General features: G+C 64.9%; 6 protein-coding genes across 7 annotated transcripts in view; 2 read left to right on the top strand and 4 right to left on the bottom strand.

Moving 5' to 3' along the window:
• The window catches only part of CHLRE_03g200655v5 (uncharacterized protein), a 13002-nt gene extending 9295 nt beyond the window's left edge, over positions 1-3707 (bottom strand). For both annotated transcript variants that reach the window (XM_043061342.1, XM_043061343.1), the window contains exons 1-8: positions 3497-3707; positions 2804-3249; positions 2551-2577; positions 1934-2080; positions 1541-1657; positions 883-997; positions 402-547; positions 10-198 (exon numbers count right to left, since the gene is read on the bottom strand). In XM_043061342.1, the coding sequence (XP_042926620.1) occupies positions 10-198; positions 402-547; positions 883-997; positions 1541-1657; positions 1934-2080; positions 2551-2577; positions 2804-3249; positions 3497-3539 (1230 nt within the window). In that variant the 5' untranslated portion in view covers positions 3540-3707. The remainder of the gene's footprint in view (positions 1-9; positions 199-401; positions 548-882; positions 998-1540; positions 1658-1933; positions 2081-2550; positions 2578-2803; positions 3250-3496) is intronic.
• A 530-nt stretch (positions 3708-4237) lies between these two features.
• CHLRE_03g200543v5 (uncharacterized protein) lies at positions 4238-8035 on the top strand. The gene is made up of 6 exons (XM_043061338.1): positions 4238-4776; positions 4988-5099; positions 5425-5549; positions 5731-6197; positions 6454-6574; positions 6865-8035. Exons 1-6 carry the CDS (start codon positions 4528-4530, stop codon positions 7021-7023), a joined length of 1233 nt encoding a protein of 410 aa, XP_042926619.1. The 5' UTR covers positions 4238-4527; the 3' UTR covers positions 7024-8035.
• Positions 8036-8044: 9 nt separating this feature from the next.
• CHLRE_03g200431v5 (uncharacterized protein) lies at positions 8045-11947 on the bottom strand. The gene is made up of 10 exons (XM_043061334.1): positions 11727-11947; positions 11203-11571; positions 10945-11025; positions 10613-10695; positions 10208-10383; positions 9831-9939; positions 9544-9685; positions 9166-9309; positions 8870-8978; positions 8045-8636 (listed from the first exon to the last, which is right to left on the bottom strand). The coding sequence occupies exons 1-10, from the start codon at positions 11805-11807 to the stop codon at positions 8392-8394; spliced, it is 1539 nt and encodes a 512-aa protein (XP_042926618.1). The 5' UTR covers positions 11808-11947; the 3' UTR covers positions 8045-8391.
• Positions 11948-12067: 120 nt separating this feature from the next.
• On the top strand, positions 12068-17543 carry CHLRE_03g200319v5 (uncharacterized protein). Its single transcript, XM_043061329.1, has 6 exons — positions 12068-12351; positions 12616-12706; positions 12888-13852; positions 14033-14205; positions 14361-15503; positions 15674-17543. The coding sequence occupies exons 2-6, from the start codon at positions 12654-12656 to the stop codon at positions 16034-16036; spliced, it is 2697 nt and encodes an 898-aa protein (XP_042926617.1). The 5' UTR covers positions 12068-12351; positions 12616-12653; the 3' UTR covers positions 16037-17543.
• An 89-nt stretch (positions 17544-17632) lies between these two features.
• CHLRE_03g200207v5 (uncharacterized protein) lies at positions 17633-20927 on the bottom strand. Its single transcript, XM_043061328.1, has 3 exons — positions 20512-20927; positions 20181-20250; positions 17633-20027 (listed from the first exon to the last, which is right to left on the bottom strand). The coding sequence occupies exons 1-3, from the start codon at positions 20781-20783 to the stop codon at positions 19440-19442; spliced, it is 930 nt and encodes a 309-aa protein (XP_042926616.1). The 5' UTR covers positions 20784-20927; the 3' UTR covers positions 17633-19439.
• Positions 20928-20995: 68 nt separating this feature from the next.
• CHLRE_03g200095v5 (uncharacterized protein) lies at positions 20996-25777 on the bottom strand. Its single transcript, XM_001699324.2, has 7 exons — positions 24660-25777; positions 24305-24468; positions 24059-24162; positions 23739-23904; positions 23019-23459; positions 22049-22897; positions 20996-21906 (listed from the first exon to the last, which is right to left on the bottom strand). The coding sequence occupies exons 1-7, from the start codon at positions 25405-25407 to the stop codon at positions 21574-21576; spliced, it is 2805 nt and encodes a 934-aa protein (XP_001699376.2). The 5' UTR covers positions 25408-25777; the 3' UTR covers positions 20996-21573.
• Positions 25778-25877: the final 100 nt, after the last annotated feature.

Here is a 25877-nt window from a genome sequence, read left to right as displayed (position 1 = left end):
CGCCGCCGCCGCCCCCGCCGCCGCCGCGGTCATGCCGTACGCCCTCCGCAGCGCCTCGCTCTCCATGCGCTGCCACTGTATGCCCAGCTGCGGGAATCCGCTGAAGCCGCCTGTGCGGGTGTAGTCGTCCAGGAAGTGGGCCACCACGGGGGTGGGGATGACGTAGCCCACGTTCTCCACGTCACTGCCCACCAGCGCCTGAGCAGGAGGGGGAGGGGGAGGGGGAGGTTGCAAAGATTGGTACAGCGAAATGTAGACAGCAGGCGTAGGGGAAAGGAGGGCGGGGCGGGGGAAGTGTTGGCAAGGTGGCGGAGGGGAGGGCTGCTCCCACCCTGGCCAGTTACAAACATCAACCGCTTCCCGCCCCACCCCACTCCACTCCTCCGCCTCCGCCTGCCCACCTGGAACGCGATGCCCACGCACTGGCAGGCCCTGTTGAACACGGGGCCGCCGCTGTTGCCGCCGTTGATGGCGGCGTCGATCTGTATGGCCAGTAGGTCGGTGCTGCCGTGGCTGTAGTCCGTCACCTCGATGCGGCTCACCACGCCTGGTGGAGCGCAGCGGAGTGTGGCGGAGGGGGTGAGAGGGAAGGGGGAGGAGGCAGAGGGCGCATGGGTGGTGGTGGGAGTGGGAGGGATTCCGGCATGAAGAATGCGGGAGGAGCGAGCGGGGGCGGGATCCACCGTTACCAAGCAGACTGAGACCACCCCCTGATGTGTGTTCCAGTGCAGCAGATCCAGTGCACCCGTGTGTGTTGGTGGGGTTGACGCAGAAAGCCCCGGTGCCCTCACGTGCGGTGCCCTCCGCTCCTTCTCCCCCCTCGCTCAATTGCATTGGGTTCGGTTTAGTTTGGGCTGGTATCTACCACCCCTCCCCGCTCACCCGCGGTGACGCTGATGGTGTCGCCGCCAATGGGGTAGCCCACCACGGCCACGCCATCCTGCAGCCGGGGCAGGGGGCCCAGCTCCAGCACAGGCGGAGGCGGAGAGTCCGGAGACTGCAGGCGGAGCGGAGGGAGGAGGGGGGGAGGAGGAGGAGGGGAGGGGAGGGGGGCATGACGGGTTGGCCCATGGCGGGTGGAGCACAAGACGCAGCGTTGCGCACCCTCCGCGCTTACCGAGCACAGCGGAAGCAGCCGCAGCCCACACCCTGCCAACAGCTAGCGCGTGCAAAGCAGTGACACACACACACACACACACACACACACACACACACACACACACACACACGCTCACGCTCACACACAAAATTTCACACAATCACCCGCGCTCTGTGGGCTGGCTTTGGGTTCAGCGTTCCAGTCACCTTCAGGGTGGCGTTGACCACCGCTCCCCAGCCCCCCTACCACCCTCTTGGCATGCATCGTCTTGCCGCTGGTGGTATCATATTGGTGAAGTCGTGAAGACACCCCCTCCACTTCTCTAGCCCCCCTCTAGCCTCCCCCTCTCTGGCCCCCCTCCCCCTCCACCCCTCTCCAAGCCCCCCCCACCCCTCTCCACCCCCCCTCCACCCCCTGCCCCCCTGCCCCTCCCCCCCTCACCTGCGGCGCCCAGAAGTCCGGGTCGTCCACCTGCAGGGCCGCGATGTCGCAGTCCACGCCCACGCTGATGACCCGCGCCAGGAACTTGCGGTCGTCGCCGCGCCGCTTCACCTTGACCTGCAGGCGGGGAAGGTGAGGGGTGGGGTGGGGCGGTGGCGAGGTTGGACTGGAGGGTGGGGAGCGTGGCTGTGGTACGTGGGTACATACGTGCATGTGTGCATGGACTGGGAGTGACATCGTGTGTGTCATACTGGGTGGGGGTGTGACCTTGCCGATGCAGCGTCGTGCGGTACCGGTGCTCCCCCGCCCCCGTCTTCCTCCCTCCTCCCTCCTCCCTCCTCCCTGCTCCCTCCTCCCTCCTCCCTCCTCCCTCCTGCCTCCCTGCCCGCGCGCCTGTGTGTGGTAGTCCACCGAGTGTGCGTTGGTGAGCAGCCAGTTGCGGCCGCCGTGCGACACCACGAAGCCGCTGCTGCTGCTGCTGTACTGCCGCTTGCGCTGCCAGGGCAGGGAGTAGTTGGGCTCCGTGTGCATGCAGTACACCTGGAAGTGTGTGGGGGGGCGGAGTGATTGCGGGGGGGGGGGGGGAGGTCGATACCAGCCCAAACTAAACCGAACCCGATGGGGGTTGCAAGGCTAAGGCATTGTGAGCAGGATACTACTGTGGCATTGGGAGCAAGGGGGCGGGCGAGGGGGCGCAATGATTGATAAGTGGGGGATTCATGATTATTTAAGAAGTGAAGCCGTAGCCATGGGGGAGGGCGTGGAGCGTCGGGTTGGAGGGCCAAGGGTCACAGGCAGCTGGGGCCTTGGGCGCCCGCCCCCACTGGACGTCGCGTCAGTGCCATCGCATTGCCATTGCAGGCAAGAGCCGAGCTGGGCACTGGTGGCAATGTCTGCGGCGCCTCGATCTGCCACACCCCCGCAATTCCAACCCCATCTTCACATCGTTCCAAACCAAGACAACCCCAACCCCGCCCCCAGCCCCACCTCTACTTCTCCCTGTGTCTCACCTTGACCACTGCGTCCATGAAGGGGGCCTGTGTGTGGCGTGTGTGAGGTTGGCGGTGCGTCAGCAGTGGCGTGCGGGGGCCTGGCGCGCATGACCAAAGACGCACACCGCGACGTGCATCGCCAGCCCTCGTGCGGGGCGTGGCGAGGCCCGGCCCACCACGTCACGCGCATGCCACCCCCATCCCAACCCGATTACCCCCTTGTCCCCCTGCGGCTCTTCCCCTGCCGCCTGCCCCTGTCCCTCCTGCTCACCAGCTGCTGCCCCGCCTCGTCCTCATCCATCAACACGTCCTCATCATCATCCGCCACCTCCTCATCCACAGCAGCGGCCACAGCAGCGGCCGGCGCGGCGGCAGACGCGGCAGCGGCGCCCGCCCCCGCGCCCGGCGCCACCACCCCCTTGCGGTGCTGCGGCGGCCCCACCTGGCCATTGCCGGTGGAGCGAGGCGGCGCCGCCAGCAGCACACGCGACCGCCGCCCGCCACTGCGGCTGCTGCTGATGCGGCTGGGGCAGCTGGCGAGTTGCGGCAGGGGCTCTGCCGAGATGCCGGGGGCCGCGCCGCAGGCACTGCTGGCGGTGGTGCTGAGGGCGGCGGTGGGGCAGCAGGTCCGGCGAGGAAGGGCGGGCGAGGCCGCAGCTGCGGGCGCCACGGCCGGAAGCGTGGAGCCGCCAGGCGCAGGGCGGCCCAGCGGCGTACCTGATACAGACGTGGGGAGTCGGGTGCAAGCGGGACAGTCATAATCCCTCCCCTCCCAGCCCGTGTGGCAGTTCACCCAAGCAGGCGGCCCCGCATACGCCGCGAACGGGTCCCTGGCCGCACCAGTCCCAACCAGGCTGGTGCCCCTAGCAGGGTAAAAACCCGAGCTCTGATGTTGACTACCAGCGCCCCTATGAGGGGCAGCTGCATACTGATTCGGTAATATCGGGGCTAGTTCCAGACCCACCTGCGCTCGCTCTCCTCCCAAGCGCGGACAACAATGAAGTCATTTGCAGCCTTGTGTTTCAAGTTAACCCTCTTTGCTTCTTGGAAATGAGATCTGTATGTTGGTAAATGTACGCAAATGCCCACGCTGTACTTCGCTGCTAAAGGCTGCCTTTGCAAACCAGCTGCACCTTAAGTCTCGCCGCCCAACAGGTCAACAGCCCCACCACTCAGAAAATATATGGATATAGCAAAGCATGCTGCACATTGCAGGATAGCGCCGACGTGCAGTGAACGGTCCAGTTCATTCGCTGGCTGGCGTGGCGTGTCGGCTGAGTACCCCGGGCGTGGCAAGTCTGAAAGCCCGTCGCCGGTACTCGCTCGGATTCCTCGCGTCCTATGTGCGGCATTGATACCGTGTGCAATCATTGCCCCCATGAATGGATACCGTATGCATTTACGTCAGGGCCTCCCCTGGTAGGTACGGGGCATGGATGCAAGAATGGATGGCCACAGGCATGACTGTGCCAGCGCCCTGCAGCGCCTTCCTTCTGCTCGTTCCCCAACGCAAGTAGTTACTCGGGACTCGCCATGGCATCTCCCTTGTGTCAGCAGCAGTCGCGTACTCAGCTTAGTTTCGGCCGCAGCCTTGACAGTCTGAGTGTCTGACAATGGGCTAGGGTTCACAATTGGCGCTGACATGGCATTTCGGTGCCCGCAGCAATCGCTTGGCATAATCTGTACAATATCGTTATATCAACATAATAGATTGGACAGGATCGCTGAATGGGCTTGGCGAAGGCGGGTCTGCTTTCGTTAACCCGTCTGCGTTACAGGCGCTGGCCTCAGCAACTCATAACTCCAAGTATACAGCAAGAAGCAAACAGCAAGAAGCAACACTTGTCGTGTACAGCGCCGGCAGTGGTCAGTGTGCTGCGACGACGGCTTGACACAAAATCAGGCGGCTGTCAGTACTATAAGCGTGAGATACGATACGTCTTGCTACCATATTAAGGGTCTCTCCTTCAGTGACAGCAGCAGCCGGAAGCTACGATGGGCGTCGCGGTCGGGGATGCTGGCTCGGAAAAGAAAAGCAAGGGACGCATGGCCGTTGATGCCACGGCGGGGGCCATAGCAGGATGTATAGCCAGGTTCTTGACGGGGCCGTTCGACGTTGTGAAAATCCGCTTCCAAGTCCAACTAGAACCCATTGTGGGCGCCCCTGCGGACGCTCTTCGACGCTCCAAGTACACTGGGTTCACTCAGGCGCTCACCACCATTGTGCGGGAGGAGGGAATACAGGTGCGGTGGGGGAGGGGAGGGCAGGGCGGGGAAGCCGTGGGAAGAGTGTGAGCATGCACGTGGAGTGCCAGCGTATGCGGACAGCTGTGCTCGGCCCCGCTTACCAGGTGCGCAAACGCGCAACGTTTGCTGCTTCTGCTTCTGCTGCAAGCCCCCCTTCCTGAGTCCCGTCTCACACCGCGTGGCCTCCACCTCCTGATTTGTTTCACAGGGCCTGTGGCGCGGCACGGTGCCGGGCCTGCTGCTGACTGTGCCGTACACGGCGGTTCAGTTCGTGGCGCTGCAGCAGGTGCGCCAGGCGGCAGCCAGCTACGGACTGACAGGTGAGGGGGCAGGCAGGGCGGGGAGGGCAGGGAGGGCAGGGGGCAGGGGCAGTGGTGGCGTGCCCGTGTGGGCGCGAGGGGCTGGTATCTGCGCGGTACGTGGGCACGGTGAACACATCGGGAGCGTCCTCATGACGGTGGCTAGGGCGAGTCCCTGTGCGGTGCGGGAGCTGGGCAGCAGACGGGCGGGAGTGGCGCGGCGCTGTGGCTTCAGCTGCGGCTGGCTGCTTCGCTGATCGGGCTCGCCTGTTGCGCCCACTCGTCCACACGCTTACCCGCCGCGCACCCTGGTCCGCCACCCTGCTGCACCAACACACCGGCGCAGCCAACCCCGGCACGGCACCGCTTGTGTCACTGGCCAGCGGCGCATTGGCGGGCGCGGCCGCCACCGTGGCCTCATACCCCTTCGACCTGCTGCGGACAACACTGGCGGCGCAGGGGGAGCCCAAGGTACGGGTGGGAGGGGGCGCAGCACGGGGCACCATGGCGAAAGCACCGTGGGCAAGCACGGGGGCGGGCGCCAGGCTGCCGGGTGGGCAGCGCTTCTGCGCCAATGCATGGCTCACATGCGCGCTCCAATGCATACCGGGTGCACATGCGCACCTTGCATACACGGCGTACTGCCGTGCAGGTGTACAAGACGCTGTGGGAAGCGGCGCGCGGCATCGTGTCGCAGCGCGGCCCCGCCGGCCTGTACAGCGGCCTGGGGGTCACACTTGTCGAGATCATGCCGTACGCGGCGCTGCAGTTCGGACTGTACGACGCCCTCAACGCCGCAGTCAATGAGGCGCGTGAGCGGCACGCCCGAGAGCAGGCGGCGGCGGCGGATGCGGCAGCGGACGCGGAGGCGGCCGCGGACAGGCGGGGGCGGCAGGCGCGCACGCGCAGCGGCGGCGAGGCGGGCGAGGGGCGGGCGGTGCGGGAGGTGGCGGACGAGGCGGCGGCGGCGGCGGAGCGCTCTGCCAGCGGCCTGCAGTCGAACCGGCTGCAGGCGTTTGCGTGCGGTCTGGTTGCGGGTCTGGTTGCCAAGCTGGTGACTCACCCGCTGGATGTGGCCAAGAAGCGGTACCAGGTGGCGGGGCTGCAGCGGAGCCTCAAGTGAGTAGCGTGCCGGGAGGGGGGAGGAAGCGTGACTAGGACCTGTGGGGCCGCCGGGGCTAGGCTGCGCAGGTGTGCACAGCTTCACATCACCAGCGGGCATGCCTTGCGCACGTGGCTCATGACGTCCATGCACAGCGGCAACATCGTCCTGTTGCATCAGGCCTGCCGGCATGCCGGCGTTCCCGTGATGGGCGGGCTGCGTATGACGGACTGCCTGCTTGTGGCTTGACTGTCGGTCTGTGACTGGCTGCAGGTACGGCGCGCGGGTGGAGGCGGGCTTTGCGATGCGCTCTCTGGCCCAGAGCCTGGTGGACATCTACCGCACCGAGGGGGTGCTGGGGCTGTGGAAGGGCAGCGTGCCGTCCATCATCAAGGTGGGGGGTGGGGGTGGGTGGGTGGGTCGAGTGTCGGGGTGGGTACTCAATACCAAACCCCACACGGGAGCGGGAGGAGCGATTGTAGCCGCCGTGCCGCAGCCTGTGACGTGCCGCGAGGGGCCACGTCTCTCACGCACCATGCTACAGCTCATGGCCGGCCGCCTCCGCCTTATTGACAAGCCGCCTGAAGCAGCAGCAGCAGCTGCTGCTGCTGATGGCTCGCCCTCTACTCCCCTTTTTACTCGCCCTCCCCGCGCTTGCCTCTCCCGCACGCCCCCCCCCTAAAGGCCGCCCCCTCCGCCGCCATCACCTTCACCGCCTACGACGCCGTACTGGCCTGGCTGCTGGTGGTGGCGGGCGAGCACTCCAGCAAGCAGGCGGCGGCTGCGCAAGCGGCAGCAGCAGCGGCAGCGGCTGCCCAGGCGCAGAAGGAGTCGAAGAAATGAGGGCGCTGCGTACACATGCGGGGGAGGATATGGGGACTGTGGGGCTGCAGGGAGTTGGGTGCAGGTATTGCGGTGGGATGAGTATGGAAGCAGTAGGTGCAAGGTGGGCAGCACTGCGTGCAATGTGCATTCACGTTGCAGGGGAGTGGACGGGAGGTGGGTTAATATACAGTCAGGATGTTATCAATGCCGGGGCGGTCGGCATCTACTGCCCCGTCCTACTAAGCTTTACTGCCAACTGGGTCAAAGCGTTGTTTGTTGTGGTTTCGTTTGGTCGTTGTGCTTCGAACTTGCGGCCGCGGCGCGGTGTGAGCGCTGCGTGCTGGCGGCATCCGTGTACGCGGCACAGGTGGGCGGAGGTGCGGGTCGGTGCGTGGATGGAACAAATGCATGTGGCCACGTGGGTGTAGCCTCTAGGCGGGTAGGCCTCGCATCACAAGACACTACATTGCTATGCCGCGCAGGCGAGATGTTGTGTGCAAGGAACGGCCAGGGACCGTCCCGAGACCAATTGGCCGGCCAGGGACCAATTGAAGCGGCCGGGCTGTTAGGGAAGGTCAGCGCGTCAGTGCAAGTGCACATGCACATGCATCCCGATGGGCACACGAGGTGTGGGAGGAGGTATGCCTGAGTGCTGTCGCAGCGGCCGTGTGGCGGCTTGGTTCTTACGTACCCTGGGCATCCACCTTGATTGGGAGCGTTGCTGAAAGTGCTGCTATGCGTTTTAACGCTAGCACCTAGCGCGCATCTTGTCGGCGGAGTCTAGTTCGTTGCGAACTGTGCATTGCGTTTCACAGGGGGAGCAGGCCTAAGGTTAGCTGGCGCTGCTGTGAGGTGGAGCATTCCGGCAAATCTGTAGCTCTGCTGCCTCGTGCCTTGTGCCTTTGGGTGGGGGCCTATGGCAGCTCGAGGGAGAGGTCAACACCTGAAACATTCGCGATGTGTGGCGACGCGCAGGGGCAGCCAGGCAGAGGTGGTGGTCGTGGACCTGTAGATGTAACCGTGCGTCTCGGAACTTCCTTGCGGCAGCGGCTTACACGCATGCACACAGCTTTGCGGCAAGAATCACAACTATGGTGTAATGCACATATCTTGCTCGTAACCGCCTGCGGCCTGCCACTCACTACCAAGCAGACAGCAGGCGCCTGCAGGCAGCTGCAGGCGGTTCACCACCCTCGGAAGGGTCGCAGCACCTACGCCTTCACAATCTACCGCATCCTAACTTCTTTCCCGCGGCCTGGGAGAGGCACTCAATACCAAATTACCAACAACTTCACACCTACTCAGCCATTTGCATCACTGCCCTGCTATATCAACCTACTCAGCACCACAGACCCATCGCCTTACATTGATTTACCTAGCCTTACGTTACTCATCCGATCCCCTGCCGCTGCCGTTGCCGCCGCCCCGAGTGCGCAGCCGCAGCCGGCCGCCCGCCGCGCCCGCCGCCGGCCCCGCGCCTCCACCGCCGGCCCCGCCCGCTCCCGCCGCGGCGCGGTACCTCCAGCTGGCCTTGAGGCGCTGCTTGACTGCCTCGGGCGCGGCCTCGGGCTCCTGCACGTACTGCACGTCCTGGATCTGGATTTGGGGCCCCCCGGAACGCCCCGACGAGTCTGTGGAAGTGTGTGTGGAAGGAAGCAGAGGCTGGAAAGTGAGGGGAGCAGTATGGGTGTTGCAGCAGGCAACAGGGGCGGGGAGGGCGTCGAGGTGCGTGGAGATGGCAGTGGTCAGCGCCGACCCCGGGATCAGCAGGCGCAGCCGCAACAGGCCCTACGCAACTCCCACCCACAACTGTCAGGAGCACTTCTGCCTGTTCCGCTGCCTGCCGGCACCGCCTCCTCCTGACCTGATGATTTAATGCCCATCTTCTCCGCCAGCTGCCGGCCCTTGTACTTGTTGGGGCTGGGCAGTGAGGAGCGCAGAGCCGCCATCTCGCGCTTGGACAGAGTCACCACCTGCACGGGAGGGGCAGGGAGGGGCAGGGGAGAGAGTGCGAGTGGAGCAAGTGCGAATGTTGGTATGCCCGTGCTGCATTGAAAGGGTTGCCCAACTTCAGGCAACTGCCGCAGGCAACATATGTGAAACATGTTAGGCGGAGGCCTCGCAGTATGAAGCGCCCCGTATGTTACCCTCAGCACCCACCACGGGCTCTGCCGGCTTCTGCGGCGCCCCCGGCCCCGCCGCTGCCGCCGCTGCCGGCGTCATGTTGTTGCCCCCCAGCATGGACAGCAGGCTGGCAGACTCCTGCGGCCCAGACACCGGCTCCTCGGGACCCGCGAAGGCGCCCTGCAGGGGAATCGCAGAAAGGAAATGATTTACATACTTACGCGCTTCAAGACCCCACGCGCGACCAAGTGCACGCAGTCCGTCTTCATCGTCCTTGTCATCGCACACCCACATCACATGGTGCTCCATGTCCTGTGCCGACCCTCCCCATCCCATAGGATGGCGAAAGCGCCCCCAAGCCCCCAAGCACCCCTCCCCCTGCCCGCCCGCCTCCCCTCCCCTCCCCTGGCCCACCTCCACGTCCCTGTCCCGCTCCCTCAGGCTGGGCCGGGCTGTGCGCTTTTGCGTGGAGCTGGTGATGCCGTCCGCCGCCCGCCGCGCAGCAAACCACTCGCTCACCACGTCCCGAGACAGCCGGTGCAACTCATACAGGCCGCTGTAGGGGGGGGTTGCAAACGCAGAGCGTCAAGGTGGTGATGGACGATAGGCGGCAGGCTGCCAGCTGACGTTATGACTTTGCAAGGATACCCAAGTGCCTTGCAACACATGTACAACCCAGGTACCACGGGCGCCTGCCTCACCGGACCACGTCACCCGAGGGGAAGGGCGTGCGGTCGTATATGGACTCCAGCGTGCGCAGCGCCTCCCCACTGATGCGCTTGGTCTTGTCCGCACCCAGCTGCTTGCGGGCTGGGGGAAAGGGGGAAGAGCAGAGTAGGAGCAGGCGCGCAGGAGGGACAGGTGGCGGTCAGTTCCGATGTGGGTCGGGGAGGCGGCAGCAGAGAGCGCCAGCGGGCAAGTGGGCAAGCCACAGATGCAAAGCAAAGTACAGGAGGCTGACGCACCAGGGGTGGGCTAGACGTTAGGTGAAGCTACCCGCTGACCCTCGCTCAGGGCACCAGGCCCTGGCCCCCGAGCTACCCGCGCCCAGTCGCCTCGGCCCCTCCCCCTCACTCACTGAAGTATGGGATGAAGCCCGACCCGGCCGCGCCCGGGGCACCCGTGGCCGCCTCCGCGATGCGCGCGTCCGCCTTGGCTTGCCCCGTGGCCGCCTCTGCCGCGTCCCGGCTGGCCTGCTCCACCTTACGCACCGCGTCCTCACCCCGCCGGGCCGTGAGGATGGCCTCACGCTCACTGGCGGAGGACGCAAGGATTGGAGGAGAAAGGAAGTGTGATAAGGCGTGGGACGGACCAAGAGCTAATGCTGTTCCGCCAGTCCCCAACCGACGCATTCTCACGACATGAATACGCAGGCCAGCGCCACGCGGCATGCCTGCTCCCATACCCCTAGCCCCAGTGCCCCAGCCCTCACACCCCAGACACCAGCCACCCCGCGCCACCCTCGCAACCTCCCCGCACCCACCCCGCCGGCCTCAGGCTGAACTCCTTGAACCAGGCCAGCACCACCGCCCGGTCCAGATCCAACTCCCGAGCCAGCTCCTGGATCTGTGGGGGTCCGAGCCAGCACAGAGTCCCGGTGCGCGTGTGGGGCGCGAGGTAAGCTCAAGGGTTTCAGGGGCGCTCACCAGTGCCTCTCTGTCGGATCCCTCATCGCCTTCACTGCGGTGGGTCCTAACTGTACCCGTGTATGGCGCAACTGATTGCTCGAAGTGAACGGGTCCAGCTCCGTTTGCCTTCCACCGCCGGTGCTGCACTTCCCGCCTGCCCGCCCCGCGCCCCGCGCCCGCTCCTCACGTTGGCCTTCCGCCTGCCTGTGGAGTAAGCCAGCTGCAGCCGCTCCTCCTGCCACTGCTCCAGAGCCCGGGGCGCGAACGACTGCAGGTGAGCGGGGTGTTGGGCGCGCAGGGGTCATGGCACGCACACACGGTGGCCGTAGGGCCTGGCGATTGCACCTGTTGGGTTCTTGCGCTGCCAAGCAACCCCAGCAGCCTTCCTTGCTGCAGGCCCCTAGTGTGCGCCCATTACGGGCCTCCGGCCGCGTACCCCCCTCACCTGCAGGTTGCGCTCCTCGGGCTTCTCCCACCAGCCCCGCACGTCGCCCTCGTCCTCGTCATCATCCTCCCGAGCACCCCGGCCCCGCCGCCCATTGCCTCCCTGGTTGCCGGTACGTTGGTAGGCGCCACGGGAGGACGCGGGTGAGGAGTGCTGCGGGCGAGAGGGGCCGCTCGGGGGCGGCCGCAAGGACGGGGACGAGGTGGAGGGCGCCGCGGGCGCCTTGTCGCCCTCATACCACAGAGCGTCATCTACAGTGGGCCCTTGGAAGTCCACCCGTCGGCTCTTGCCGCCGCTGCTGCGCCGGCGTTTACCACCTGACGCCCCATCGTTACGACCATTACATATCACGCCCGACCTTGCTGGCACCTGCGCCAGCAAATTCGTGGCAAGGAAAGCGAGGCGCAAACAAGAATTGACGAATGCCAGGCGGTGAGAATTGTTGCCAGCGTAATACGAAAGCACTGAATTGCATGCAAGGAATGCGTCGCCTTTAGCCAAGTGCAAATGACACTCCAAGGCACCTGGGTCGGGGTGTCCACTTGTGGCCCGAGAAGGCGGCGCAAAGCTCGGTGCCCAAGCGGCAGGAGGAGTAACGCAGCCATCACAGACACCTATTGAGCAAGGCCCAATTGTCTGGCGGCCTCGGGAGGGTTGTCCCAGACAAGGTGTTGCACACGCTGCAATTTGAGCTCTTATATCAACTTAAGACGCCTATTTGCCTTGTATCCTGAAGTAAAAGATTAATTATCGCAGAGGTGGACTTGGCGTGCTGAGCGGTTGCGACCATGGCGGTGCATGGCCACTCCCGTTTTTACGCCGGTGTTATTAACCCAAGAATATACATGGTCACATATATAGTGGAAACAAGCGAAAATATACTTACTTGCACAGCGAGTTCCGACCTTTGGTCTGCCTTCCGGCGCCTGTCCTGCGCTTGCGCGTCGATAGCAAGCGGGATGAGGTCGTTTGCGTCTTCGTTTGCGCACATACTGTCGTATGGACTCTCCACACATAAGCGAAGGCGCGTCGAGGAGGAACCAAACATATCAGTATCCGGCGTTGACAAACCAACACATCCGCTCACGCCTCGACAAACAACCCTGGACGGCGACTCCCAAGTGCAACAAGTTACTGGATGCGCAATCGGTGAGCCGCGATGCCACGGGCGGGTTTGCGATGATAAGCGCACCGACTTTGTATGCTTTCCGGGACCAGCATGCCATCACGACTCGCCATCCTTGAAACTCGCTGGGCCCCGGCTAAACGCGCCGCCCGAGCCCTCACAGATATCCGCTTGGTACCAGAGATGGCGATATGAGCTCAAGGGGTGTAAAACCGCCCAACCCACATCACCCAATACCGGCGAACGTTCTGTCTGCCTGCCTGCTACCCGCTACCCACCTGCTGCAGGTGACCACGTACAAGCCCCGTTGGACAAGGAAAACGTTATGCCCTTCGCCGGGCCCGTATCCTTTGACGGCTATGGCTGGCCTCCTGTGAGGTAAGGAGCGGCAGGATACTCCGAGTTGGCGGCCTAGCGGTCGTAACCGGAACTCTCGGTGCGTGGGCCAACTGCTGCGGCGCTGCGGCCCCGGATGCGTGTACGATGCCCGTTACCCATTCACCCGTCCCTGGACCTTGACCAGAACCCGCACGCCACCATCTGATGCCGCTTTCCGCAGCTGCACCAGCCTGCCGCCACTGCACGATGCCGCGGCCTCTTCTGCTGGCGGCGTTGTTGTTGAGTCGCAGCAGTTCATGGACTGGGACCAGCACCAGGCACCTGGTCACCTGCACCTGCGGCAACAACCGCAACTCCAGCAAATGCACCTAGCAGGGCGGGATATCTCCCAGGTGCCCCGCCTGCCGCCGCTGGCTACGCGCGGCGGGAGTCTGGTCAGCAGGGGAGCCGCAGGCACCGCACTGCAGGGCGTTGGCGGCGGCGCAGCGCCTTTCAAGCGCCCGCTGGAGGACAGCAGCAACGGCGCAGGAGAGGGTGGTGGTGCCTTCAATACGTCCTTCCAGCGCTCAGGTATCAACAGCGATGCCGCTGACAGGCTCACAACGGCGCCCAGCACCACCGGGCGGCACCTGCTCGGTGTCGGGCAGGCGGATGGCCGCGCGCCGCTGCGGCCGCGCAACGGAGGCGAGCCTGCTGGCAACGCGTCATATGACGGCCGGGCAGCAGTGCCGCCGCGATATCGTGTGTCCGTGCAGCTGCAGCAGCAGCAGCAACAGCAGCAGACGGCGGCCGACCCACATCAGCTCCCGCAGCAGCAGTTGCAGCAGCACCAGCAGCACCAGCAGCACGAGCAGGCTCCGCTCAGCCGTCAGCTCTACACATGTGGCGATGGTGGCGGCCTGGCACCGCAGCCGTCCTCCACTTGGCTGCCGCCTGTCACCTGCATGCCCACCGCCGTCCCCGGCAGCGCTGCAAACCTGCAGCGGCAGTGGCAGTGGCAACAACAGCAACCGCAGCCGGCGGCCGCCAGCCGCGCCCTGTCGCTGACTCCCATGGCGGGCGGAGGTAGCGCGCCGCCTGCTCGTGCTGTGTCGGCGGAGTCATTCCTGGAAGCCGTGGCCTCGTGCCCGGAACTGCATCGCGTGCTGGCATGGCTGCTGCGGCGCCGCCTTCTACCCGTCCCCGGTGAGCGAGATGCCGGGGCCGGCTGCATCCCCGTGCATGTGGGTGTGCCGTCCAGCCGCTTTGCGTGCCGCTTCTCGTGCACCCGTCCTGCACTCGTGACTAGACCGCCACCTGGACTCTCCCCAGTGGCTGCTGCGGCGCCACCCCGTCCTGTCCCCACCTGTGCCCCCCGCCCCGCAGGTGACCTGGTGGGCACCCTGGCGCACATGTATCTGCTGTGCAGGCGGGCGGTGGAGGGCGCGGCGGGAGCCGTGGGTGCGGCATCAGCACCAACATCTGTGCCGGCTGCTGCAGCGGGCAGCGGCTTAGACGTGGCGGCGCGCCTGCGGGACGCCGACTGGTTGCTGACACTGGTGCGTGAGCTTATCAACCTCTGTGGACTGATGTGCCTTATGATGATCCTCGCTCCCTTGCGTTGTACCAGTGCGCACTCATCACTCACCACCGCCCCGCCCCTGCTGCCTGCCGGCCCCATTCCATCCCATGTTGCCTGCCCGCCCGCCCGCAGCTGTGGGTGGTGGAGTCGGTGAGCAGCCAGTACCGCTGCCAGCTGGCCGCCGAGGTGCTGCCCAGCTACCTGGAGGCCATGGCCGCGGCAGGGGGCACAGCTGCTGCAGGGGCAGCTGGGGGCGCCGGAGGCGGGTGCCTGCTTCCGGCCTGGCGCCCGCAGCAGAGCGGGGGCGAGGATGGCAGCAGCAGCGAGGACGACGAGCAACAGGGCCCGGGCTGCGGCGGCAGCGGCGAAAACGACAATAGTAACGACAGTGACATCGAGTATGACGGCAGCTGCACGGTGCGCCGCGAGCGCTCGCCGGAGCCGCCTCTGCCTCCATCACTGGAGGTGGTGTGCGGCCGGACCGCGCGCTGGTGGCGGAGGAGGATGGTGCGGAACCAGCTGCAGCTGCTGCAGGTGACCGACTGGCGTGTCACCGTCAGCAGTCAGCAGCTGGCAGCTGCAACCGAGGAGCTCGTGACAGCTGAGCGCCAGCCTCCTGCGCCTCCTGCTGCTGCTGTTGCTACTGCTGCGTCCATCGCCGCCGTCAACGCTGCACCGGCATCCTACTGCACGCCGCCGCCGCCGCCAGCAGCACGTGCTGCCCCAGATGGCACACCTGCTGTGGACCACCTCCTGACGGGTGGCGGCGAAGCGGCCATGCTCGTCAGCAGCAGTAGCTCACAGCCTCGCAGCAGCAGGCCTGTGGGCCTGGCCAGGTGGTTCTCGTCATCTGCGGCAGTGGCGCCCATGCCGCCTGCTGCTGATGCAGCAGCTGCACCCCCGCCATCCATGGCCTCATCAGGCCGACCGCTCACCGCGACGCGCTTCCCAACGGCTTCGGGTCTGCTGGGTGGCAGCAGTGGCGCCGTGAGCGGCCGCAGTATCACCGAACCCGGCTGCGGCCGCCAGGGGGTGCCGATGCAGCAACTAGGGCTGCTGCCCTCGTTGTGCCGGGCGCTGTCCGTGCCCTCGCCCCTGCTGGCCGGCTTCAGGCGGAACAGCAGGAGCAGCAGCGGCGGTGGCAGCAGCCGAGATGTCGGCAGCGACGCGGGGCGTGCAGCTCCCCAGCGGAGCTCGCTGTACGGGGCTGCTGGGCCAGTTAGCAGTGGAGTGCATGTGCTGCTGCTGCCGCTGGTGTCCCGCCTGGTGGAGCAGGTGCGCCAGCATGCACGCACACAGTCTGTCGCAGCGTGTGACGTGTATGTTGGGACGGAATAACAGTCTGGGAAGCGAAGACATGGCGTTGCCTAATTGCCTTATACCCCTTTCACATGCGGCTACCATAAATGACACCATGTCTTGTGCGACACCACCGCATGCCACAGGCGGCTTGGAATCCGGTGCCGCAACCCACCGCCGCACCTGCAAACCAGGGACCGGTGGCTGGCCCAGCTGGCGGGCGGGCGCCCATGGCGTCTGCTGCTGGTGCCGCTGCGGCCCTGACCAGCAGTGGTGCAGACCGCCGGCGCATGGTTGGCCCTGCTGGCGCCACGGTCGGCGGCCAGCAGCAACAGCCGCTGCGGGCGAGGCTGCCTGCTGAGAGGCCAGTAGCGGGCGGGGAGCGCCTGCGGCGTGGGTGTGAACAGGAGTACGTGTATGCGTATGCATACGAAGAGTCGCTTCAGGAGCAGCTGGCACAGCAGCAGGCGGAGCAGTGCGCCGCCGCCGCCAATGTGTGGGCGTGCTGACAAGCTAAGCTATGTATGGGTGCCTGAATCTATACATAATGTGATAGAGACCCCAATGGGAGGAGAAATGCATGGCTGTGCATGGGTGGTGTGCACTGTCGTCTGCATCGCTTGTGTACTTGGCAGTAGTGGCAGCTGTCGTGCCCTGATTCAGCCAGCACAGTGAGCCCTGCTGCAGCGGATGGTCAAAATGTGGCACCTGGCTTTTGGCTTTGTAGCATACCGCCCCAGCATGTGCTCATGCATGTGCTGGGTGGCGCCGGCTTCATTGCTGAGGGGAAGAATGTGTGATCCTTATCATTATTTGTGTTCATCCTAGCACGGCGACAAGGTAGTACGGCGGCAAGGCATCGGGAAGGCTGCGGCAGCAGGTTCTACCACCGGGTCCGGACGGTGATAAACTCCTAGGCACGTCACTTCGTACTGGCCGCCATGCGGGCTTGTCGCTATAATGCGGCTGCGCCAATACGCGCATTCATGTTAGCAACTCGAAAGGTAGTCTGTTCTTTCCATTGCGGATCCAGCAACCGGCTGCTGTGCGGCTGAGGTACCTGGGGCAATGATGCAGTCTCATGAGATATGTGAGCTGACGTGGCTGACGTGGACAACTACTACTGTTCATCGACGGAGAAACGCGAACTCTGAGCGCGCGGCGGCACTGTCCTACCTACTGACATCCTTGCCATCCAGCGTGTGGCGCTTGTGGTACTACTTTGCGGCTGCACGTGTGGAGGTAGGGCAGCTAGGGCAGCGTAGCGCCGCTGGGCAGAACTGTTTTTGGGCTGAGCCCCCCCAGCGCAGCGTTCCAGGGGGGGGGCGAAGCCCCCCAGGAACACCCCTGTCCGTGGCTGGTGGCTGGTGCGTCGGCAAAACATAGCATACTGGCGCAAACCGCGGCTGCTACGTATTAGTATGTGTTAATGCCTATTGCATGTAAATAGGTGGCAGGGAAAATTCGGGCGGAGCGAGAAGTGCCTTCGCACGTCCATGGACAATTGACTTTCGCGAGGTTGCCCGAAAAGCAAGCCATGGCTTTGCGCAGTATGACTTCTGTACGTCGTAAATGTGCTTCAAAGACACAGCAGACGGCGAGCCGTCATAAAGAGCCTGTTAGCACGGACTGTGCACCCCACCCAACCGGCCACGTCCGGATTTGCGGGGATGCCAAAGGCCCCCAACATAGAGGCGTGTGCAATTTGCGTGTGCTTAGTAGGCGCCCGCGTCAAGGTGGCTGGGTTGATAACGACCCGGGATCAGCCCTTTTCCTGCCATAAGGCAGCCACCTCCTTGTTTCTGAGAGTTGAGCGCACCCAGCGACAATATTGCCGCTGTGCACGCACATGCGCAACAATCAGTCTGAATGGATTTACTCCGCAATGCGTTGTGATGCCACCGTACCACAAATGGATATGGCCACTATGCACTAAACGAAACTTGAAGCGTTACTGTAGAACTGACAAGATACCCGTGCATGGGAAAAGTGGGCTGAGCCACGTATCCAGTCTGAGGCCGCAAGATTCTACCTCACCTCCCGGACATAGCCGGGGTCGGTTCGTACAGGCACGGCCCGCCCCGATGTGTCCAGCCACGTCCCGCTGTGTGTGTGTGTTACAGGATTGGAAGTGTGCATTCCTAATACCTGCAACGAGACTAACCGAGCCGCAAGGGCCCCTCGTCTCCTGGAACTGGATTGTTAGTTGCATCTTGCACACCATGTGCACCGTCGTGGTGCTGCCTAATCAAAAGACAGCGCTTAGACCAAATATCACGTACGCAGCAAGCCAACTTAAATTGGTCTGCACTTTGCATAACCTGCTTCATTGAATCAGAACTGATACCGTACGTTGATCTGACACACGTGTACGCTTCACACTCAAGTAAAACATGCCGTTCATCCTCTACTCCTTTGTTGCAGAGGGGGCAAAGCCTGGCATTTCTAGGTAAATGGTGATCTCTATTAGCTGCAATCGGCCAACAGCAAAGCCGAAACCTCATAAGGCATCTGTGTGCTTCAAAAGGGATAAAACAGTGGGCGTGGGGTGGGTGCATGGGTGGCGCCGCTCGCTCAAAACTGAGCCCCATCCAGTGCTTGTATTTGGACATATGCAGCCCGGGGTGCAAGGAATCAGACGGAAACGACTCAGGTGGTGTAATCAACCGATCGTGGGCCCAGGAAGCCATCATTCTTTTCCTGTATGCGCTAAGAAGCTCAGCCTCTGGCAGCGGCTTAGAAAGCAACCAAAGTACTTGCTCCCTTGCGCGTTGGTTGCGCAGTGGTGTCGGCATATCCTTCCATACGTCAAACAGGCTTTCAACAGTATGCAAAAAGTCGGGACCCCAGCCCAGCTTGGCTGCATTAGCGCCCCCTGTCCTCGATCTGCTAATAACCGCCTCAACTAGCTCCTCAATCAGGGCACGGTGACAATACGTGTGGGGCTGTTTTTGGACACGGTTGTAAAAACCCACGAGCAATTTAAAAACATGATAATGCATAGGCAGCTGTCCCGCTGTCAAGCAACAGTACAGGCAGCGATCAGCCAAACAGCAGGAAATCCTCTAGCCGCAACACTCCTCACTGCTGCGTCCTACCATACACTGTGCCATGCTCGCCAGCAAAGACCCTAAATCGGCACCGGCCGGCCTCAACCTGCGCGCCGGCGCCGCTGGTGTTCTCCCGGTTGGTTTCGGGCGCATCCTTTCTGGTAGTCCCAAGCAACGCCCGGCCGCCGTCGGCCAGCCCAGCCATCCCAATACAGCAGCCGCTTTCCGTCAGCCAGCCATGGGCGCAACCGTCCACAGCGTTTACCGTCGGTTACGAGGTAACATGTGAATTCGCAACTTGCGCTACTGACTGCCTACTCTCGTGCCGCCTGCAAGCCCACTCCGCCATCCGCTCTGGTCTACGTACGCATTCGTTTCCACAACACTCGTCATATTCTTGAGCGGCACCGCGCTCTTCTCCTCCACGTGGCCTTGCTCGCCCCCTCTGCTACGCACATGCACGCCGCAACTGCTGGGCCCAGGGCCGCTGCCGCCAGGCCCTGTGCCGCTGCTGCTCCTGCTGCTGCCGCCGCTGCTGCTGCTGCCCGGGGGCTCAGCCCAAAAACCAGACAAGGAACATGCTTACGCCAACTTGTGACTCTCAACCCTTGGCCGTTCTACCGCATCCACACCGCATCCCGCTGAACAATGCAGACCACTGGCCCAGTGCCCGCCGGAAGTAACACAGCGCCCAGTGATAGAGGCCTGCACACTGCATAGCTGCACACACCGCCACGGGCACTGCTTCACCACCATTCAAGCGGCCAACAAGTCTGAGTTTACCCCGCCCTGCCCCGGCCCGCCCTGCCCTGCCCCGTCCTATTCTGCGGCGCTTCGCTACAGCAGCACACACGTGCAGGCCTCACACGGGTGGGGGCGGCGGCTCCATGTACAGCCACACGGGCTGCTGCACCGCCGCCGCCACCGCCGCCGCCCGGTCCGGCAGCCCCAGTGCGGCCTGCAGTGCGGCCAGGCGGCGCTCCAGTGTGGGCAGGTCCGCCAGCAGCAGCGCCGGCCGCTGCAGCGCCAGGTCCAGTGCGGTAGGGCCTCCGCCTCCGCCTGGGCCGCTCCCGCCTGGCGGCCGCCGCAGCAGCTGCAGCTGCAGCAGCCCCGCCAGCCCCCTCAGCCGCGCCACAAGCACTGCCGAGTCCTGTGCCAGCAGCTGCGGCTGGGACGCCAGCAGCCGCTCCACCGCGCCCTCCAGCTCCGCCTGCAGCTGCTCTTGCTCCTGCGGGTCCCAGACGGGCCCATCTGGGGAGTCAGCTGTGGCGAGCGTTATCTGCGGTTCTTCAGCTAACGTGGGCGCCTGCCGTGTTGCGTTTGCCGCGAGGGCTTCCGTGAAGTCCCGGATCCACTCGCCCAGCGCTGGCGCACTCAGCCGTGCCCCCAGCCGCGAGCGCAGTGCCTCTGCGGCCGAGCCGGGTGAGGCTGGCGGCAGGCGGGCCACGAACTGTGCGGCCGGCAGCAAGACGACGTCAGCGTCAGGCACGAGCCGGGAGGCACGAGCTTCGATTGACACCCAGTGGCGGCAGCAGCCGAGGCGTGGGATGCCGCTCATGTGCGCGAGGACACGCGTGCCGCGCCCCCGCCCCCGCCTCCGCACCTGAACTAGCGTCTGTGCCAACGCAGAGTGCCTCTGCGCCCGTACTGCTGCCGGGGATACAACTGGTACACTGTGCGGAGGAACCGAACGGCGTGCATCAGGTAAGCATGCGCCACACCCAGTTGGCGATTTGCTTTTGACCCCAATTTGGCGCGACGGGGAGTGTTAGTTACTTGGGTTGCAGCAACCCACGACCCGAACTGGGTGAGAGGCGAGTTCGTTGTGGGCAGGGGCACCCCTGGTTGTGGGGCTGTCTGCAACTCCCTTCTCCACGTCCGGCAGAACGCACCAGAGCATCCCCATAGCTCAATACCAACCCTAACAGTCACACCTTGCAGACGCCGCTGCTGCTGCAGGACCTAGGGAATCGTTGCTAATGTTGAGGTAGTGGCGCGAGGACAAGGGCGGGGGTGTGGACCGCGTCGTCTCGGAGCCGTGCGGCGAGCTTGGCTGTTCGTGACTGCTAGCGCCTTGTCCAGAGCATTTGATGACAACTGCGATTTTTGTATGCCTTGGATGCAGGCGATGAATCGAGGTTGCTCGACTATGAACCTGACTATGAACTCGCGCACTCACGCACCGCCGGCAGTAAAATGTCAACATTGTTGTGTGACACACCACGCTATGCTAGTCTGGTATTATGTGTGCACGGCCGCGGCAAGGTGGAACAAAGGGCCACGACATGTGTGGGTTTCACCTATCTGCCCCTTTCTCCGCCTGTCTCCGCACTCCGATGTCGATATCGGTGATGAGGGATGCCTCGCGTAACACGAATGCAATCAATCTCCTAGGAAGGGGTGCCTGCGGTGCAGGGGAGGACGGGAGGTACATAGCATGTCTGCATGTGCGCACTGCTTGTATGCGGGGTCGGCGGCGGGGTACCTGGCAGTCATGATGGGTGACTGGCTGCCACTGCGAAGGCAGCACTGGCTGTAGCGAGCCCGGCACACGTCCATAGCCCATCACGTGCTACCATAGCTTGATAGCGGCAATACCAGGCTACCGTAAAACCCCTTGGCTTGCAATTTAGCTGTAAATTGAGAAGGGCTCAAGGGTCTTTCCGCGGCGCCAGTGCGGCCAGGTGCGGCCCAGCTGCCGCAAACGCAAACCACAAGTTCTGCGGAACTAAAGCCTTCTTGCCTGGCGGCTGGCCTTAGTCCCTTTTCCTACACTTCCTAGCTGCAAGGCCAGGCAGCCGATAGCCGGCAACAGAATCCTACCTGCACAGTGGCAGCCACATCTGCCCCGTGCTGCAAGGGAGGGTGTCAGGCCGGGCCTACACTCGTACTGACCTACCTACCTAAATCAGCAGTGCCATGAGTCCCGAGCAGTCACTCCGTCGTCCTGCCAACGCAAGTCGCGAGCCTACCAACCAGGCGCATGCACCGCTACCTCAGCCGCTCGCCCGCCTCCCCGCCCGCCGTTGCCGCTGGGGCGCCACGCTCACACCCGCCTCGGGCCGCGCATCCGCCACCACTGAGCCATCCGCAAACAGCAGGCCCCCCCGCCCTGCCCCCTGCTGCTGTGCTGCCACGTGCTCCTCGTCCACGGCCTCCTCCCTGGCCCCCGCTGCACCCTCACGGCTGGGCTCCAGGTTCCCACGGCGCCGCCGCGAGCTCTTACCAGAACCCGCCGCTGCGTCCTCCGGCGCCGTCCCACCCAGGGCTGTTTGTTTCTGTTGCCGCTTGGGTGGCTGCAGCGGCTGTAGTGCCAAGTCAAAAACAGCCTGTGCAGGAGGTGAACAGGGCAATGCACAATAAGGAAACCATTTAGTGGCACTGGCAGATAAACAGTCCGAAGCATGAGGCACCCATCGACGTACAGTATTCAGTTATGTAGTTGCGACGTCCCAACACACGAGCGCCTACCTGCCAGGCCTCCGCGTCATGGCGCCTGTCCACCACAGCTCCGCCGCTACCGCCGCTGCCTGGCGCAGCGTATGCCGAGGCAGTGACGCTGCCCGCCAGGTCTCCGGCAGCGGCGGCAGTGGCCACAGGCCCCGCCTCATCGACGGCCAGACCCCGGCCACCAGCGCCACCATGGAGGGCCACTGCAGGACCTTGGCGGCGACCGGGTCGGGGCGGCAGGAACACGCCGAATCGTGCTTCTGCTGCCGCGCCGCCGTCACCACCGGTACTTCGCCCCAGCTCCTGCTCCGTGACTGCGCCCAGTTGTGCTGCTGCCTCCCCGGCGTCCCCCTCTGGTCCACCCGCCAGCACGTCGCCACTTAACTCAAACACCTGGCGCGCTCGCCCCCGGGTACCCGCTGCCCCAGTGCCGGGCAGGGCACCTCGGCCCGTCCCGCGCGGCCGCACCGTGATCCCGTCTCCCCGCCTGCCCCCGCTGCCGCCCGCTGCCGTGGCCGCCGCCTCGAGCGCCCCCTCCTCCGTCGCCGCCGCCTTCATGGCCGCCTCCGCCGCCAGCCGCTGCAGCCAGGCCGGCACCTGGCCGCCCGGGGCCGACCGCAGGCAGTCCACCAGCCAGGCTGCTGCCTGGGGCCGGTCGCGGGTTGTGAACAGGGTGGTGGCCAGTCCGGGCCTGCCGCCGCGGCCTGTGCGGCCCACCTGGTGCACGTAGCCGGACAGCGACAGGGGGACGTCGTAGTTGATGACGTGGCCCACATCCGGGAAGTTGAGACCGCGCGAGGCCAGGCCGGTGGCCACCAGGACGCTGGTGACGCCGAAGCGGAAGCACTGCAGCGCCTCGTCACGCTGGTCCTGTGGAGTGCGACGTGTGCCAGTGCGTGGAGGCAGTGCGTTTGCCGACTATGTTGACAATCAGGCGCCAGCTTGAGAGCAGGAGGTGAGGCAGCAATCACATGCACGTCACCGCCCGCACCTGCGTCAGGTCCCGGTGCATGAGCGCCACGCTGACTCCGCGCGCTGCCAGCTGCCGCGCGACCTCCTCCGCGCGCTGGAGGCTGCGAGTGAACACCACCGCCGGCCCGCCGCCCGTCGCGTCCGCGCCCGCCGCCACGCCCTCGTTTGTGACGGGTGCCAGCAGCTGCAGCAGGCGGGCGGCCTTGAGCGCCTCCACATCCGCCCCCCGTCCGCCGTCAACGAGCTCCACCACCTGCCGCACCACGGGGCTCACAAGGCCGCCGCTGCTGCTGGCCGGCGCCCCGTCCCGCCGCTCGCCCAGGCGGTGCTCGCCCACACACACCGACACCGCGTCCCGGAGCAGCCCTTCCAACGCCGCCCGCCCGCCCTGCTCCTCGCTGGGCAGCGCCGCACACGTCAGCACCGTCTGGCGCGCCGTGGGCAGGTCCTTGTGGCTCAGCTGCAGCAGGCGGCGGGAAGGTGGGAGGATGGGCGGAAAGAAGGGGGAGCAATGCGAGACAGCCGGATCCCAGCGTCAATGTCAACAGGGATGCGCAAGCCCACCGACATAACGCCCCAACGCGCTTTGCACTCACCATACAGCACCTCCCCGCACAAATCCCCATGCAGGTCACCACCACAACTACCGCTACCACATGCTACCACACGCCTCCATACGCATCCCCCCCCCACACACACGCCCCACACACGCCCCACACGCGCCCCCATGCCGCCTCACCAGCACCCTCAGGTCCGGCCACAGCCCCAGGTCCATGAGTCTGTCCGCCTCGTCCAGCACCAGGCAGCTCAGCCGCCCCAGCCGCACCACCCGCCGCTCCACCAGCTGGGCCAGGCGGCCGGGCGTGGCCACCAGCAGGTCTACACCGCCGCCACTGCGCCGCAGCCTGCACAGGAGCAGGCGGGCAGGCAGGTAGGGCCGGGCGCGTTACAAAGCGCCAAGGCTGAGGAGACCTTTCCGGGCGCTCCCGACAACATGTCCCCCTCCCCTCCTCTCCTCTCCTCTCCTCTCCTCTCCCGCCCTCCCCCCCCCGTCCTCACCTGCCCCTCACCGCCAGCACCTGCTCTGCCACCGACACGCCGCCGTGCACCGCCAGCGCCTTGAGGTGGCTGCCGCGCAGCAGTAGCTGGGCGTCCGCGTACACCTGTGGCCGCGCCGGTAACAAGGAGGGCGGGTCGGTGGAGGCCCAGTCACACGGCAGGGAGACACAACGGGGGAGGCAGGCGCACGTCAGACGTGCCTTGCTGCCGGTGCTGCCCCTCCCTCCCCCATGTATTATCACTCGCCTGCTCCGCCAGCTCTCGTGTGGGCACCAGCACCAGGGCGTCCGGGCTGGCACTGTTCTTGGTGCCGGGCCGCGGCCGCCCGCTCATGAGCTGGGCCAGGCAGGGCAGCAGGTAGCTCAGCGTCTTACCGCTGCCGGTCACGGACACCGCCAGCACGTCACGGCCTGAGTGGGACAGAGGTGCGTGCATGGTACATGTGTGCGCGTGTGCTTGTGGGAGGGGGGATGCAGGGGCGGAGGACGCCGCCAGCTGAAGTCGGTAGCACGCAAAACATTGAGCCCGCAACTGGAGTTGTATTGCAGCCCGACACGCTACATCAGCTACAGCACGTATTTGGCCACGTAGCCCCACTCACCCTCCATGACTGCGGGCAGCACGTGCGCCTGCACGGGTGTGGGTCGGGCCAGGCGGTAGGCGGCCGCGGCGTTGCGCAGCAGCAGGGGCGCCACCTTGTAGCGCGCCGCGGGCCCCGACAGCTGGTTGTAGGAGGCCAAGGGCGCGGGCGGGTCGCGGCCGGTGACCGTCACCTGCAGGCCGTCATACGCGGCGGACACCTGCTGGTCCACGTCGCTGAACACTGGCACTGCGCGGCGCCGGGGAGCCGGCGGCGGCTGCCTCGGCCGCTCCTCCGGCGCCGCCCCGGTACTGCCGGAGGCCCCAGAGTCCGAAGCTCCAGAGCTGTGATGGCGACCCGCCCCTGCTGCCCCTGCAGCCAGCTGCGCCAGCCGCTGGGCCCCCTCCTTGTCGGCTGGTGCCAAAACGTCCCGAGCCGGCATCGCTGGGTCTACGTGGGTGGGCGCCGCGCCGGCCGCCTTCTGTTCGCCAGGCACCGGCAGGATGGACGGAACCTGCCGGCGATGACCTCCCGCTGAGGGTGGAGGTCGCGGCCGCTCAGCCAGCGAGGGAGGCTGCCGACCAGTGTTTAACGGCTGCTCGCTGCCGGCTGCAGCAAGCGCCGCCGGCACCGTGGCGGCCCTCCTGGAGGCCGGGGGAGGCCAGGCAGCTGTGAGGCTAGCGGCAGGCGGCACTTGCCGCCAGGTGACAGGCCTTGTGGCATCTGTCGGGGTGGCTGCTGATGGGTGTGCCCGCAGTAAAACAGCCATGGCGTTGGCGGAACAGGGTGCTGCTTGAGGGTGCTGGAAGGGGACGCACGTTGGCTGGGCGGCTCGTCCGTGCCGCCGACTCGGTCCAGTCTACACTATCCCAGCAACACAGATACTAGATACGATGTTGCACGCTTCGGTACGCTCAGTTACAGCTGAGCAGGGCGTCCGTGCAATACAGGGCTGGCCGGCGCTGAGCGGCCCACATTTGTTCAGTATGCAGCAGCGTGCTTTTTCACAAAATTGGGCGTAGCGCATAAGGAGCTGGCGTCGCTAAAGCTCCGCGACACAATTGTGAAAGCAAGTGAGCGTTGAGGGGCAACCTGTGTAATCTGTTTGAGTAGTATAGCCGTGAAATATGCACGTCACTAGGTGAAGCAAAGATTGCAACTAGTTGTGAAATAGTGGGCGAAGAGCCGCCCATCCGGGGCGAGGGCTCGTTGCCTTTGCGGAGTCGTGTCAATATTAGC

Source organism: Chlamydomonas reinhardtii, chromosome 3 (genome assembly GCF_000002595.2).
Source record: "Chlamydomonas reinhardtii strain CC-503 cw92 mt+ chromosome 3, whole genome shotgun sequence".
In the NCBI taxonomy this organism is placed as follows: Eukaryota; Viridiplantae; Chlorophyta; class Chlorophyceae; order Chlamydomonadales; family Chlamydomonadaceae; genus Chlamydomonas; species Chlamydomonas reinhardtii.
This window is presented reverse-complemented; position numbering and strand designations above follow the sequence as displayed.